Source organism: Diadema antillarum, unplaced genomic scaffold (genome assembly GCF_040938485.1).
Source record: "Diadema antillarum isolate AM-2024a unplaced genomic scaffold, OU_Dant_1.0 seq00001875_RagTag, whole genome shotgun sequence".
Taxonomy (NCBI): Eukaryota; Metazoa; Echinodermata; class Echinoidea; order Diadematoida; family Diadematidae; genus Diadema; species Diadema antillarum.
The window spans coordinates 100860-117447 of record NW_027272543.1 but is presented as its reverse complement, the minus strand read 5'-3'; the positions used below and the strand labels follow the sequence as shown (position 1 = coordinate 117447).

The 16588-nt window shown below is 38.7% G+C and overlaps 1 protein-coding gene across 1 annotated transcript in view; it reads right to left on the bottom strand.

Moving 5' to 3' along the window:
* Positions 1-16588, bottom strand: part of LOC139712916 (uncharacterized) — a 183747-nt gene that overhangs the window by 85978 nt on the left and 81181 nt on the right. The window contains exon 3 of the mRNA XM_071624697.1: positions 10700-10834. Within this exon, the coding sequence (XP_071480798.1) occupies positions 10700-10817 (118 nt within the window). The 5' untranslated portion in view covers positions 10818-10834. The remainder of the gene's footprint in view (positions 1-10699; positions 10835-16588) is intronic.

The following is a 16588-nucleotide window of genomic DNA, read 5'->3' as shown; positions in this document are numbered from 1 at the left end:
ATATTCTTCTTTATCCAAAACTTCAAAATGGATCCCACTCATATACCCTTGCACAATATGAACGGCAAAGTGTACATGGAAGTAAACAAATTTTCTTTTATTTCTGTCACTGAGGTACACTGTTTATCAATTTTTGTGCTGATTATAAATCAGAAGGTTGTTAGTAACAAAAACTGTTTTATTTTTTGATGCAAACATCCAAATTTGCTACCTCAATCTGAATTTTTCCCTAGGAATTTGGAAAAGTCCACCAAAGCTTGAATTGATGGGAATCATTACATATTATGAACATTTGATACCTACTTGCCTTGAGATGTTCAACATCATAATATTCACTCTAATTTATTTAATTAAAAGGCTGAATCCTAAATGATAACAAAAATGAAATTTCCAATTACCTGTCCTGTTCTACATTGTCTAAAAGCGATATTATACAAACTTTTCAGTCCCCTCATCCGAGAAGAAACATGAGGCAGGGGAAAGTGGAAAAAAGGGACCATCTCACTTCCTGTTATCAAATCTTTGAAATGAAAACAATGCCCAAAAGTTTTTCATGTTAACCCAGATGAATTATTTATGGTAGATGAATTTTACCACCATCTTTTTTTCGGAGTGAATGTGTTTGCGTATATGATGTCAAGGGAGACTCTGAGATCTGTAGAATGCTGCCTCATTCTGAAAGCAGTGTTATAACAACTTCACACTGCTTGTCTTTAATCTTCAGCACTTGCAGATTCAGGATTGCTCTACATGTAGGTAACTAGACCAGCTGTGTTAGGACTCTGAATGATGGCCTCCTTAATGGTGGCTGTAAACTAACTCCACTAGAGCTCTTTTTACATGGTGACATAACATTCACTTCACGTAGGAAGTTTGCAGATGATCTTGATTTTACGTCTCATAGAAAGTCCTTGGATGACATCAGCCGAGTACTGACCCATCTGAAGACAATAGAGGAGTACTTCTCCTTCTGGAGACTTTGCCCCAACCTTTATTAGATTATCATCAGACCCATGCCTTCCATCTTACCAATGCTATGTTCACGGTAGCCCTCTGTGGCAAGCCTTCCAAGCATAGGCTGAGGAAGTCTACCCTCCTTCACTGGCACTTGATCACTCTCCCTCACGCTGGAAGGAAAGGATGGCAAGTGTCACCAGTGACGTCAACGCATACCCTGACCTTCTAAACACGACAGTATGGGGGCATTTCATGAAGCGTTTTGTCTGACAAATTTGTCTGACAAAGTTGCTCTCAGCCAATCAGATGCTAGAATTTTAGTAGCTTATAACAGTTTGTCAAAAAGAAAAGATCTGACCAAACGCTCCATGAAATGCCCCCTTGAACAACCTGCCATCAATGCATCTGAAATCCCACAAGCCTAGATTTCCCTCCCGTAACTTGAAAGCTTTGATCTCAAAACAGGTTGGTGCAGACGCTGGTCGGATGTCATCTCTGATACCATCCAAGTTACCTACAACTGTCTCTGGCCTGGCAACAAAGCCATAGGTCTTCAACGGGTGATGATCAAGCAAGTCTTCATGTCTTCATTCTGTTTCTATGGCAAATAATCGTCCTCTAACCCCTGAGAAAGTGCTGAACATCACCAGATGTGGTTGCAATAAAATCAATTGCAGGACTAATATATGCATCTGTAGCCTGAGAATTCTGCAAATTTGGGGCTGATGTCGCTGCCAAACATCCAATTAATGGGTTCTTTAATGACAATAAATAATAAAATAATAAAAATAAATAATATAAAAAAATAACAGTTTTTGTTTTAAGACAAGATTGAATGAGATCATGATGTCAAAGTGTATTATTATCAACACCTGGGAACTGTGAGAGAACTGAAAGAGGTATCTCACATTGCTCCTTGGTTGGTGATTAAAGGACAAGTTCACCTTCATAAACATAAGGATTGAAAAAATGCAACAATATTAGTAGAACACATCAGTGAAAGTTTGAGGAAAATTGGACAATCGATGCAAAAGTTATGAATTTTTTAAATTTTTGTGTTGGAACCGGTGGATGAGGAGACTACTACAGCTTGTGAGTCATATGCGTACAACAGTATAAAGAAAATATAAAAGAAAATTCAACATATTTTCACTTTTTTCACATAATAAAAGAGCAATTGACTTGCCTCTTTCTAAAGGCAGGGGGAATAATATTACCCATAACATTTATCGGTAACGAGTCAGGGGAACGTGTACTTTTTTCAAAAGATGGAATTTTGTGAAATTCTCTTTATATTTTCCTTATATTGTTGTACGCATGTGACATCTAAGTTATTCATACACTGCAGTAGTCTTCTCATCCAGCGGGTACTGCACAAAAACTTCAAAAATTCATAACTTTTGAACGGATTGTCTGATTTTCCTCAAACTGTCAATGATGTGTTCTACTAATATTGCTACATTCTCTCAATCCTTATGTTTATGAAGGTGAACTTGTCCTTTAATGAATAGTTTGCACGGTATTGCGTTTGGACAGTTTCGTTTATGCCTTCACCAGTTTTTGTTGTTTTAATTCAAGAAGAAAATCAAGTTTGCTCGATAATATCAAGGCGGTACTTCTAAATTATATCATATCAAAGTGATGGAGGTTATGATCCATTTCAAACTCGCCTCAGGACTCCTCCCTCCCACCCCCCCCCCCAACTCCTTGCTGGAAAAAAAAAAATACATTGAAAGGGTTTTTAGTTACGTCATTACTGTCCGATGTGTTTTTGTCTGCAACCATGTATCTCTGCACTTACTGTGTAGGATTTTTCTGTACTTTGTTGATATGGTTTTATGGGAATGCATATTAGAAGCTTTGCTTTCTAGCTTCCCCTCCATCTTCAACATTATTTGATAAATACCAGGCATCCAGGCTTCTTAATATATTGTGTTGGTATAACATTTTTATTTTCAACCTCCATGTAGAATATGATGGTATATTGATTTCTTGCGAGACGTTTAGTGAACTTGTAGTTGTTCTTGAGACAAAATGAAATATATAAGAAATTGTGTTAAACATTGTAAGGTTTATGAATATTAAATGCTCAAATATACATGAAGGCCCTCTATATTGTAAGTGACACCCATCATATTTGTATTACACATGCAACACTTCATGACAGCGTAGGTACGGGACTGGAAATACTGTAAATTTGTTCTATATTTCCATGCATATGTTTTGCCATTCATAGAGTACATAAGCATAGGAATGGCGGCCATTTTGAATAAAAAATGAGCTTTAAATACTAAATGAACCTATATGAAATGAAAATTCTCTTGCGAATGCAGATAGAGTAACTCTAGGAACAGAAATGTACAAAGTTTGGTGGAATAATTTATCATACAATGCACATTATTGTGTTTATCACGGCCAAATTAGCATATCATGATCAGGCGGCCATTTTGAATTTTTGCATTTTGCCGAAAATGCTCAAGGTTATGCAAGTGGCATCAATCGGATTTGGAATCAGCGCCCTCGAATTGACAAGAAACCATCAAAAAACATTGTATATATCAAGAAACAAGATTGGGTGCCTTCTAGCCTGGACTATAAGGGTATTATCAAGAAAAAAATATGCTTACAATGCAAAGATAAGGTGAATTAGACATTTCTGGTCAGCTGAAGACTGTGGGAATATGAATAATGAGGTTTCTGAACGCAAAAACCACTCAAAAAAGATGGACAGATGTTTTGACACCCTTTTCCTCATAAATGAACCTGATCTGACAGTGAAGTTTGGGGGACCAAAATTATGATGTCATGCCATGAATGTAGCATCGCTGTGCTGCCACTATGTGGCACCGTGGTTCAAACCATGAATTCTGCATGATCCCTACGCAAAGTGCAGCGAGGTGATGAAGTTGCCAAATGTCTTCCTCGGAGCATCAGGTACACGAACATTGTTCATTACAATTTTTATAGATTTGTACTTATTGAATCAGGGTCATCCCATGAGACCGACACCCACCAGCCACAAGGCTCATGACACCGACATTGAAAACAGGTCCATGAGTTACAGCCCACGAGTCACATAGCCCATGAGTTCGACACTATACAAAAGTGGCTCGCAAGACCGACACTACACAAAAAAGGCTCACAAGACCGTCACTATGCAAACTAGAGAGGGGCCGTCAAAGGCGGCAGACCCACGCCTGAAGTACAAAGTAGGGGTAAACATAATGTGCATTCGGTCATCTACCAGAATTCGGTCACTTAATTGCCAGTGTGCTTTATCACCAGCCAGTGAGTTCTACCAAAGATCGTACACTATGAGGTGTACGATCTTTGGTTCTACAGTCACATCACACGCAAAGTCACATCATTTCACATACGGTAACACTCATTCACAATAGGAAAGTCCTTTAGTCTCCTCCAAAAATCCATCGAATATCCCAAATTCCACCGTCAAAAGTGCAGAATCGGAACTTTTCCAAGCGCACGCGAATTAAGTCCAGTTTTAAGAATATTGTCTACGTGACGGGTCGCCGAAAAAGCGCTAAAAATCGAGAAATACGCCGTTTTCTTGCGGGATATTTTGATTATAGCAAGCCGAGAGTGTGATGATATCAAAGGTCGTATGAGTGTACGATCTTTGATGGTATCCACAAAAGCGCAAAAGAAAAACAAAATTTACGTACCACCCAGGCAATTACCCCTATGATTAGTGTCTACGGGAATTATTCAATGCAAGGGTTGAATGCAAATGTCTACTGCACCAGCATTCGGTCACTAACGAGCGCCACAACGTCCCCGATGCAATTTTGCACCAACAGTGTAGAGCGCGATGCATTGTCAGCGGCCTTGCACACGCATTGACATTGAGCGCGCATATCGTGCAGTGTGACTGCGACCGAGCAAATGCTCCTCCAACGAAAAAAAAAATCAATGTTAATTTGAAAAATCATCAAAATACGGGCCAGTTTGTGACGACGGAGAACGAACTTTCATAAATCTAGAAGGACATAGTCCCTCAAATAGGCCTAAACGTAAATTTCGGAATTCTTACGAACATTTGAGCAGCGAAGTCAGATCGTTTGGGAGTTTATGTTTTCGTATGGTAGCGGAAAATCGCAAAGTGAGAAACGGAAAATTTTCGGAGTGGTCACTACCATGGGGTCAAAACTTCAAGGTCACACAGAATTTGCAAGGGTCAACCGATTATCACCAAAATCTAATCGATTCTTTCCTGCCATTATCCAAACATCCCCTGAACATTTCGTGCAAATCCGTTTACCCGTTCTCTTGTTATCTTGTACACAAACAAACAAACAAACAAACAAACAAACAAACAAACAAACATACGGAACCCTTTACATAACCCCCTGCCGATTTTCATCGGCGTGGGTAACAATGCCCTAGAGACTGACACTATGCAAATGAGGCTCACGAGACCGAACTACAAAAGAGGTTCATGAGACCAACAGTAGGCAAAATAGGCTCACGAGACTGACACTAGGTAGAGAAAGCCCATGAGACAGACAGGATGAAAAGCATCACCTATATGTCAACTACAAGTATGTATCTGTAAAGGGTGTTGCATTGATGACATAAAAGGGAAAATAACATACTGCTGGGTGCACTTTCGTTACACTGTCGAACGCGAGATTATAAATAGTTACCCACGCCGATGAAAATCGGCAGGGGGTTATGTAAAGGGTTCCGTATGTTTGTTTGTTTGTTTGTTTGTTTGTTTGTTTGTTTGTGTACAAGATAACAAGAGAACGGGTAAACGGATTTGCACAAAATGTTATGGGGATGTTTGGATAATGGCAGGAAAGAATCGATTAGATTTTGGTGATAATCGGTTGACCCTTGCAAATTCTGTGTGACCTTGAAGTTTTGACCCCATGGTATAGTGACCACTCCGAAAATTTCCCGTTTCTCACTTTGCGATTTTCCGCTACCATACGAAAACGTAAACTCCCAAACGATCCGATTTCGCTGCTCAAATGTTCGTAAGAATTCCGAAATTTACGCTTAGGCCTATTTGAGGGACTATGTCCTTCTAGATTTATGAAAGTTCGTTCTCCGTCATCACAAACTGGCCCGTATTTTGATGATTTTTCAAATTAACATTTATTGTTTTTTTCGTTGGAGGAGTATTTGCTCGGTCGCAGTCACACTGCACGATATGCGCGCTCAATGTCAATGCGTGTGCAAGGCCGCTGAAAATGCATCGCGCTCTACACTGTTGGTGCAAAATTGCATCGGGGACGTTGCGGCGCTCGTTGGTGGCCGAATACTGGTGCAGTAGACATTTGCATTCAACCCTTGCATTGAATAATTCCCGTAGACACTAATCATAGGGGTAATTGCCTAGGGGGTACGTAAATTTTGTTTTTCTTTTGCGCTTTTGTGGATACCATCAAAGATCGTACACTCATACGACCTTTGATATCATCACACTCTCGGCTTGCTATAATCAAAATATCCCGCAAGAAAACGGCGTATTTCTCGATTTTTAGCGCTTTTTCGGCAACCCGTCGCGTAGACAATACTCTTAGTCTTCAAGGGGAAGGCTAGTAACTGATCAGTGGGAATCAGTGGAAATGCTGAGAGATGATTGTTCCAATCCTTATGGGATTCATTCAAGAGTTCATTGTATATCTATTGTTGTGTGAAAATGATTTGCTTCAGAATGGTCTCATATTCAAGTAATGTGCGGTTTAATGCTTCCAGGTTAGCGTCCCTGGTCAGTGACGGGGCATTAATCTGCACATTACTTGAATATGAGACCGTTCTGAAGCAAATCATTTTCACACAACAATAGATATACAATGAACTCTTGAATGAATCCCATAAGGATTGGAACAATCATCTCCCAGCATTTCCACTGATTCCCACTGATCAGTTACTAGCCTTCCCCTTTAAAACTGGACTTAATTCGCGCGCGCTTGGAAAAGTTCCGATTCTGCACTTTTGACGGTGGAATTTGGGATTTTCGATGGATTTTTGGAGGAGACTTAAAGGACAAGTTCACCTTCATAAACATAAGGATTGAGAGAATGCAACAATATTAGTAGAACACATCAGTGAAAGTTTGAGGAAAATTGGACAATCGATGCAAAAGTTATGAATTTTTAAAATTTTTGTGTTGGAACCGCTGGATGAGGAGACTACTACAGCTTGTGAGTCATATGCGTACAACAGTATAAAGAAAATGTAAAAGAAAATTCAACATATTTTCACTTTTTTCGCATAATAAAAGAGCTCTTGACTTGCCTCTTTCTAAAGGCAGGGGGAATAATATTGCCCATAACATTTGTCGGTAACGAGTCAGGGGAATGTGTACTTTTTTCAAAAGATGGAATTTTGTGAAATTCTCTTTATATTTTCCTTATATTGTTGTACGCAAGTTATTTATACACTGCAGTAGTCTTCTCATCCAGCGATTGCTGCACAAAAATTTTAAAAATTCATAACTTTTGAACGGATTGTCTGATTTTCCTCAAACTTTCAATGATGTGTTCTACTAATATTGCTACATTCTCTCAATCCTTATGTTTATAAAGGTGAACTTGTCCTTTAAGGACTTTCCTGTACGTGAATGAGTGTTAATACCGTATGTGTAATGATGTGATTTGCGTGTGATGTGACTGTAGAACCAAAGATCGTACACTTCAGTGTAAGATCTTTGGTAGAACTCACTGGCTGGTGATGAAGCACACTGGCAATTAAGTGGCCGAATTCTGGTAGATGACCGAATGCACATTATGTTTACCCCGACTTTGTACTTAGGCGTGGGTCTGCCGCCTTTGACGGCCCCTCTCTAGTTTCATTTGTATTGGCAAGTTAAGGTACCTAGCGTAGGTCACTCATTTGCACATTTGGTAGCAAGTGGACATGCATATATTATGTTTGAATATACTTCAAATTGTTAAAGAAAGAATCTTCTAACCTTTTACAGCTATGTAGTAGTACCTGACAGTTTTAATCATAATTAAAGATAACATAAAGTTTTGGTACCTTTTGGTACCTCAAAAGTTTCCCTGAGTTTCCTTGTCTTAGTTTGTGTTTCAGGTTAAAATACCTTTCATATAACTATCACTGTGCGACTTACTCGCCCCAAAGTGCTCTCATGTCTTAGTAATCATGCAATAATGGTTTCGTACCAGAGCAGAGCGGGCTCTGAAAAATTCGAACGAGCCGTTAGTTTGACTCGACGCGGTACCGCAACAATCAATATACACGTATTGTACGAAACCATTATTGCATGATTACTAAGACATGAGAGCACTTTAGGGGGAGTAAGTCTCACAGTGTTAGTTATATGAAAGGTACTTTAACCTGAAACACAAACTAAGACAAGGAAACTCAGGGAAACTTTTGAGGTACCAAAACTTTATATTATCTTTAAGCTTTTCATTCATGCAAAAACAGGCAACACAATACATTGAGTCAGTATGTACATGAGAAAGTGTTATAATTTTTTTTAAATTATTGATTGCCATTAGATTTTGTGAGCGCTTTTTTCTTTTTTGTCATTCATAATCTGATTTGTCAAGCCAATGAAGATCAAACAGACTAACTGTTGAAATTTCTAAAATACGGCAAATCAGACATCAATCGAAAGCTACAATGTAAAAGCATGAACAATGTCAATATGGCATTTTAGATACCTGAAGGCTTAATCTGACAGAACCAAAAAGCTGTATTCTTTTTGCTTTCCTGGCTGAGAAACAGATATGATTTCTGCTCCCTTTTGGATGACGTCAGTCATTGAATGAAGTACGACTAACAGCCCTGCGGCAAACTGCAAAACAAAGATGATAGCGCACCCGAAGCTCTGCTCTAAACCATCTTTGCTGCGAAATACAGTATCTTGCACAGCATGTGTGCATGTTGGTATTTGCGCAGAAATCAACCCAAAGATCAGGCAGCCTTAACCCTAAAAGGGCCGGGGGTTGAATCAACCCCCCTCGACATTTTCCGCGACCATTCTGCTGCGCGAATTTTTTAGACCGCGCTACTCGCTAACGTTTTACTTTCAAGTCTCGCACATCTTATGACACCATTTTTGCGAAAATTGGACATACTGTTACGACGCTGCACGATCTTTTATACATGCCTGTCAGACCGAAAAAGGCTCAAAAACGTGATTTTCATGTACAAAGTCTATGCAAATAGCTTTCTCACCTAATTCAAAAATATATGATTATTTTCACATTCAATGGCTGAAATCAATTAATTTTAACATAATTATGCTTAATTAGGCTCTGTAATAAATCTGGTAAAAAAAGAAAAAAACAAAAGGTCGAAAAACAAAGAAATACATAAGAAATTCATAAAATAGAATACATAATAATAATGATGATAATAATGATAATAACAATAATGATAATAATGATAATAATAATAATGATGATAATGATAATAATAATAATAATAATGATAATAATAGTGGCTACTTGTACAAATATAGTGCACAGGTCCACCTTTCAGTGCTCATGGTGCTTCAAAAATGAAAAGATACATGCATACATGTTCAAACATGACAACAAAGAAGAAAATGGCAAACACCAAACAAACGGGATACCAAAAAAAGAATACAATAGCTCCAAACATTAATGACAGCAATTATAGTCCTCAGTGTGAGAGGAACAGATACATCTTAAGTTTGGATTTGAATGTCTCTGTAGATGACAGTTACCTTAACTGAATAGGTAACTGATTCCACAATTTTGGTCCCATAACGGAGAAAGCACGATCACCCCATCCATGTTTTACTCTGGGTGTTTGGAGTAACAATGCATCTGATGATGAATGTAGACTTTGTGTCGGATTGTATTTTTGAACAGAGTTAGGTAGGTATGCAGGGAAAACAGAATGAACTGAATGATATACTATTACTGGTAAGAGAATCTTAAAAATAATCCTTTTTTCTACAAGAAACCAATGTACGGAATGGAGAATTGGTGATATGGAATTAAACTTATTAGGAAAAGTTAACAGCCGGGCAGCAGAAATTTGCAATGGTTGAAGTATTGTGACATCTTTTTTTGGAAGATTACACAACAATGAATTCGAAAATATCCAACCAAGAAGTAATCAAAGCATGAATAAGTATCTCAGCTGCAGATTTAGACAAATATTTCCTTTTGAAACGTATTTCCTTATGAAACTTAATTACGCCATTGATATCTAACATTCTGCTGAATTTGAGTTTAATGACTTCTAAATGACATTTCCTGATCAATATAACACCTTTTTTTTTTTTTTTTTTTTTTTTTGAAGTGCTACCGATGTTGACATGACATGATTGGTAATCAACTTTACTTAATAACATATGCTTTGGACCCAATAACAAAAACTCAGATTTATCATATTCAGCTTGAGGCCATTGGATGGAAGCCAGATTTCTAGATCTTGCAAACAGGCTTCAAGTTTTACAATGGCGGATGACAATGAAGACACAGGAGGTTTAAAAGACAAATAAAGTTGTATATCATCCACATACAGTAACAATGATAACCAATACAATGCTTGCAAATAGACTGGTTGCATAATATACACAGAGAACTTGCAAAATTCAGTTTACCCTGTCAACTGAAGCAGGATAAATCTGGATAGACAGAAAAATGGGCACTTCATAGGGACATCAGCACTTCTACAAATTTCTCCAGCATCTTTGATGCATTAATATTTCAGACATTGTTTCAACTTCACATGATTAGACTTACAACCTCTTCAGGCTTACCTTCTTTAACAAGCTGCATTAGTTTCTGAGGTTCCACTCCTCTCATCAGGCCAGCTGTTGCCATGCTCTTTGTGTCGTCCAGTGTCACCCACTTTTGCAGACATTCCCAGTTTGTCATATCACCTTCACGAGAAACTATAAGAGTAGGATTTAAAATATTCTCTTCAGAAATTCTCCTTTTTTCTTCGTCATTGGAGGCAGTATAGCTACATGTACTTAACTCTTTATGTGCCACGTTTGCACTCCCAACTCAGTCGACGGCATGCCAACTGCATATGTTGCTCAAATGCACAAACCTGCCCAAATTGATCGATAATTCGCCAAACCGCAGTACGATGAAAGCGTTTCTGGCATTTTGATTCTAGTCATATGTAGCATGCATTTTACGTGGTGATTGACTATGAGGGGGTGTTCCCTTCTTCATTTAGGAGTAAATTCTAAGTTTTTGTTACTGTTTTGGGTCGAATATTTATGCCTCTGCAATAATGTAGGTACTGCTCATTTGAAAAAAAAAAAGCAATCAGTCATACAATTTACATCAAAGCAAAGCTTGGCATTTTCTCTACAACATTGGTAATTACATGTCCAGGATAGCAAAAATCATGAAAATCACATAGACTTGAAAAACAGAATGTTACCCCAAAGCATGGTTACGTAGTAGTCTCAAAGTGACACCATGGCACATAAAGAGTTAAAGGCAGGTTGATCATATAGTTTTGATTGAGACCTAACTTCAGGTTTTTAACATTTTTTTCGATGAGATAATGAAAAACCTTTCATGAAATGTGAAAGAGCATGTCATACCAAGAGAAATTTCATGTTTATTTGATAAAAATTGGTTTTTGAAATGGCTGAGATATCTAAAACGGAGGGATCCTAACTAGAAGTATCACTAAAGGTGATTAATACCCCCGCTCCCACAGCCCAGATTCCTTTGAAAAAAAAAAAATGGAACCAGGGTTTGATAAAAAGTTGTGTGAGTGTGTATGTGTGTGTGTGTGTAGTACCTTGTGAGTACAGTTGAACCTCTCTTATCCGGCCTCCCTTTATCTGGATCTCTCTATTATATGGACGCAATCTCGCCGTGATTTTTTAAAAATAATTACGGGAGGAAAGGGGGATTCCCAACTCCTTGAGAACTCCTACACAAACACACATGAATTACATATTAATTCCAACATGATTAACATACATTACATCAAATTTCCTTCCAAATTGCTTACCTTCAGACATTTTAACATCTCCAAACATCCCCAAATCATCGCAAGAACATGGACAGATTATGCGCTCGAGTCCTCTCATATTGCATTGCCACATATAGGTCCATACACAGCCGTCAATATGACTAGATAGACGTGCATTGTTTCGAGTCATTGGCTGAGCAACGAATGATATTGAACACTCAAAAATTGTTCACATACAGTACACACACAAAGAGAGAGAGGGAGACCATCTAACAATGGCGACCTACAGTCGACTTTGCCGAGCCGTGATGATCGAATTTTGAAGCGTTGTTTCGTCGACTTGAACTGTTTATTTTCAAGATCTACTTACATTTCTTAATAATTATTTAGGTAAATCATCCCAAGAATTTATACAAGAAAATGATTTCATTCTTGCAAACACGAACCTCTATTTTGGGGTCTGTTACTAAGTGTAACAATGAAAAGGTTGCAGTATACACATTACTACACGTGGTACTACAATGGGCTACATCAGTACATGTGTATCTGTACATGACAAAGCATTGAGTCTCCCGTATCCGGCCAAATCCCTTATGGGCAATTCCGCAGTTAGGTGGACATGACATGGATAAAAGAAATGTGCCTCTTTATCTTACTCTTTAATTTAGGTATCAACTAATGCCATGGATGTTCACCAATCACTAAGGTCTTTCAAATTCAGTAGATTTTATTTTTCGTATTTATTGATTTTGCGAGATCTAAAACCATCATTTAAAATGTACATGTGGGACTGGGGATGCTGAAATTCACTTAAATGCAAATTACAGTGGGTTGCTTTGAAATTTTTTCCTCAAATTTTTGCTACAAGGTAAAAGATGAATACATTTAAATACTCCAGAAGTCATGTGACATTTTGTCAATTACAAAAGGGTGAAATGACCTGCGGAATTACTCCGGACAAATGTAACGTTACTAACCGTAACGTTACTAACCATGCATTTGGGGGTCCTAGCTAATGAATTATCGGTCGAACTGCTAAAAATATTTGCGTGAACATTTGTCATGATGCAATAATTGAAATTAATGCAACACTTTGTTTGAAGTAACTTGAAATTTTGCACACTTTTTGTTACAAGACATTGACTTTTTTGTCATGTCCTTTTTTCGTAACGTTACTAACCAGCCCTTTTAGTTGCCATAGCAATTCTAATATTTATTGAATTGTACTCATTCTTTTCTCTATCATAGACCTGGGGAGGATGAACATGTTTTAACATGATTTTGAGTTGAAATGAATAAATGGTGATTTTGCAGTAAAAATAAACATCTAAATTTCTTTAAATGTAACGTTACAAACCGCGGAATTGCCCTTATCCAGATGAGCCCCGGTCCCGACTTGTCCGGATACGAAAGGTTCAACTGTACCTTGTGAGTTTGACTGCTTCACAATTGAGGAAGTAGTTCACTCCACAAGATTTTCAAGAAAATATATGCCAATACCATGGCAACACCTTGTAAGGTACACACACGAAGAGCGTCTGGCATAACTACCCCTTTGAGAGATCATTGTAGGCCCTACATACCAAATTTGAAGTAATTCGCTCCACAAGGTTTGGGGGAAATTGTGGTTACTATGGCAATGCTTTCTCCGACAAACACACACAAAAAAAACGTGTCTTGCACATCTACACTTCACTGCCACTACGTATTCCAAATTTGAGTTCAATTACTTCAAAATTGTGAAAGTAGTTCACTCCACAAGATTTTCAAGGAAATATACTGTTACCATGGCAATGGCTTGTCGGATACAAACACAAAGTGTGTCTTAAATAAATACACCTATAGATCATTATACATACCAAATTTGAATTCAATTGCTGAAATACTATGGAAGTAGTTCACTACACAAGGTTTTGGGAAAATTGTGGTTACCATAGCAATACTTTCTCTGACAAACATAAAAAGCATGTCCTGCATATCTATCTACACCTCAATGTCATCATGTACACCAAATCTGAGTTCAATTGCTTCAAAAGTGTGGAAGAAGTCCACTCCACAAGATTTTCATGAAAATATGTTGTTTACCATGGCAGCGCCTTGTCTGGTACAAACACAGAGTATGTCTTGCGAAACTACACCTTTAGATCACATACCAAATTTGAAATAAATTGTTTAAATACTGTGGAAGTAGTTCACTCAAGGTTTGGGGAAAATTGTGGTTACCATGGCAATGCTTTCTCTGACAAACATAGAAAGCCTGTCTTGCACATCTGCATATAATGTCATCATGTACACCAAATTTGAGTGCAATTGCTTCAAAATTGTGGAAGTAGTTCACTTCACAAGTTTTTCAAGAAAATATGCTGTTACCATGGCAATGCCTTGTTGGGTACATACACAAAGTGAGTCTTGCGTAACTACACCTATAGATCATTATACACCAAATTTGAAAAAAAAAATACTTAAAGGGGAATACTACAGAAATAAAATTATATATGAAGTCAAAGAGTAGGACACATAGAACAATTTGTCGTTTACATCGTTTAAAATGGCCTTTTTGAAGTGGAGTTAGAGGATATTGAAAATCTACACCTGTCACCCCCCTGAAATCTAGGTCACAGCGTAAATTTCGAGGCTTTGTTGATGACGCCATGGGATGAAAGGAATCGCGCAAGGTCTCCAGCGCCGCAGGCCCCCGCGCGCATAATGCATGCATTGTATAATACAAGTTGTTGTAGATAGTACATGTATTTGCATACAAAGTTTAAAAGTTTGTTTTTCGATAATGCACGACATCGTACGTTAAGGCCATGCAGTGATGATCAGGATGATTTCTTGGTGGAATTTGAATGTGGGAGCAATGATGAACTGAGTGATACAGTACACACTAGTGATGATAACGATGATGAAACTAGTGGTGAAGTTGGAGAGATAGATGTTGCTGACGAGCCGCACAGTGGTATGGCGGGGCGCAGGAGGGAGACGCTACGGGCGAGCTAGTGGGGAAGGCCCAGGGCGGTCCGGTTGAAGCGGACGGATTTAGTGGAGATTGGCAGTACGACTGTACGAGCCCTTGCCACACGGCAGGCCAGGGGACAATGTTGGTGACGCAGGACCAATGCCAGGTAGACTTCAAAATTTAGATGGGTAAGAGGTTTTTTTTAAATTCTGAACTGATAATGAACCGAGCTTAGTGCTGACGTGATCTCGTACTTCAGAGCAGCAGTAGACCTAATTGAACACAGCCCAGTCGCTGTAAGTAGCGCAGCGTCTGGTCGGGCTACGTATTTATCTTATCACATCACACTCACTCTTAACTATACACAGCCCAGTCGCTGTATGTAGGTACGTCGCGACAGGTATTTGCACAGCGTACTTACAACGTCTGGTCGGGCTAGAAACTCACTCCGTACTCCCTTTCACAGCTCATCAGCATTCTGTCTAGCTAGAGCTACATTGTAGGTACCCTCACAAATTCACTGCACGATCCATTCATTACTTCACTGAGTCCATCAAAATTTTATCACTATCAGTGAAAATCGCAGTGCTCTGTATTGTTTATTTTATCACCAGATAGGCCGGCCGGCCTAGTCAAGACTTCGACTAGCCGATGCCCGCGCATTGATTGCGTGGTATCTAGTATTAGCGATCCACGTACGCCGAATGTTTCGCGAGTTTTTTTTTTTTTTTCCCGCCAATTTCACGAACCTGGTGCTCTTTGCGAATTTAAAAACACTAGAAAATATTAACTCTCTTTCCGTATATATTTCCCCCTTCCGTAGTGTACTCCACAACCACGAATTTAAGCACTCGCGAAATTATTGGCAAGTCCCGATTCGCAAAAAAATAGACTCGCTAAATACATATGTACACTGAATTATGGTGTACACAGCTGTAGTGCAGTGACTACCGAGGAACTGCTGATATAATACATTGTACGTACCAAAGAGGTACGCGGAGGCTACTGCACTGCGACATACGCGGCCGGTGATGGGCGCATGCATGTGACTGATCAACTACGAAGCACCATCGTACAGGCACTAGGCCTGACAACTTCTGTATTCGTGGCCTAAATAACACGTAACAGACTCTATTTAAACGAGGAAATGTGTGATTTCACAAGAGACTTGAAGTAGAAAACAATTTTATTTCATTTTTTGTGACTTTATGATAAAAAAATGTCTTGGGATTTCGGGGTATGAGCCTCGACATCACGCTCTCATCGAGAGCATACATAGGTAAGCTTAGCCTGTTGTGTGATACTTCCGGGTTTGCCTTTCATCCCATGACGTCATGGACACGCCCCCCAAAATAACCACGGATCTTCCGATTAAGCATGATTCAGGATACCGGTACAATTTTTCTAAGCAGCCGTTCTCCAAAACGCAATTTTCTAAATGGATGAATTAAAGGCCGCTGTGTTTAACATGCTCTATGCTTGAAATGGGGGAATAATCCAACAAAATACGCATTTTCTTTAGTATTCTGCTTTAAATACTGTGGAAGTAGTTCACTCCACAAGGTATTGGGAAAATTTTGGTTACCATTGCAACACTTTTTCCGACAAAAACGAAAAAAACATGTCTTGCACGTCTACACCTCAATGTCATCATGTACCCCAAGTTTCATCAAAATTGCTTCAAAACTGTAGAAGGAGGTCGCGACGCAAGATTTGCAACAGACCGCTCGACCTCACACACGCTGA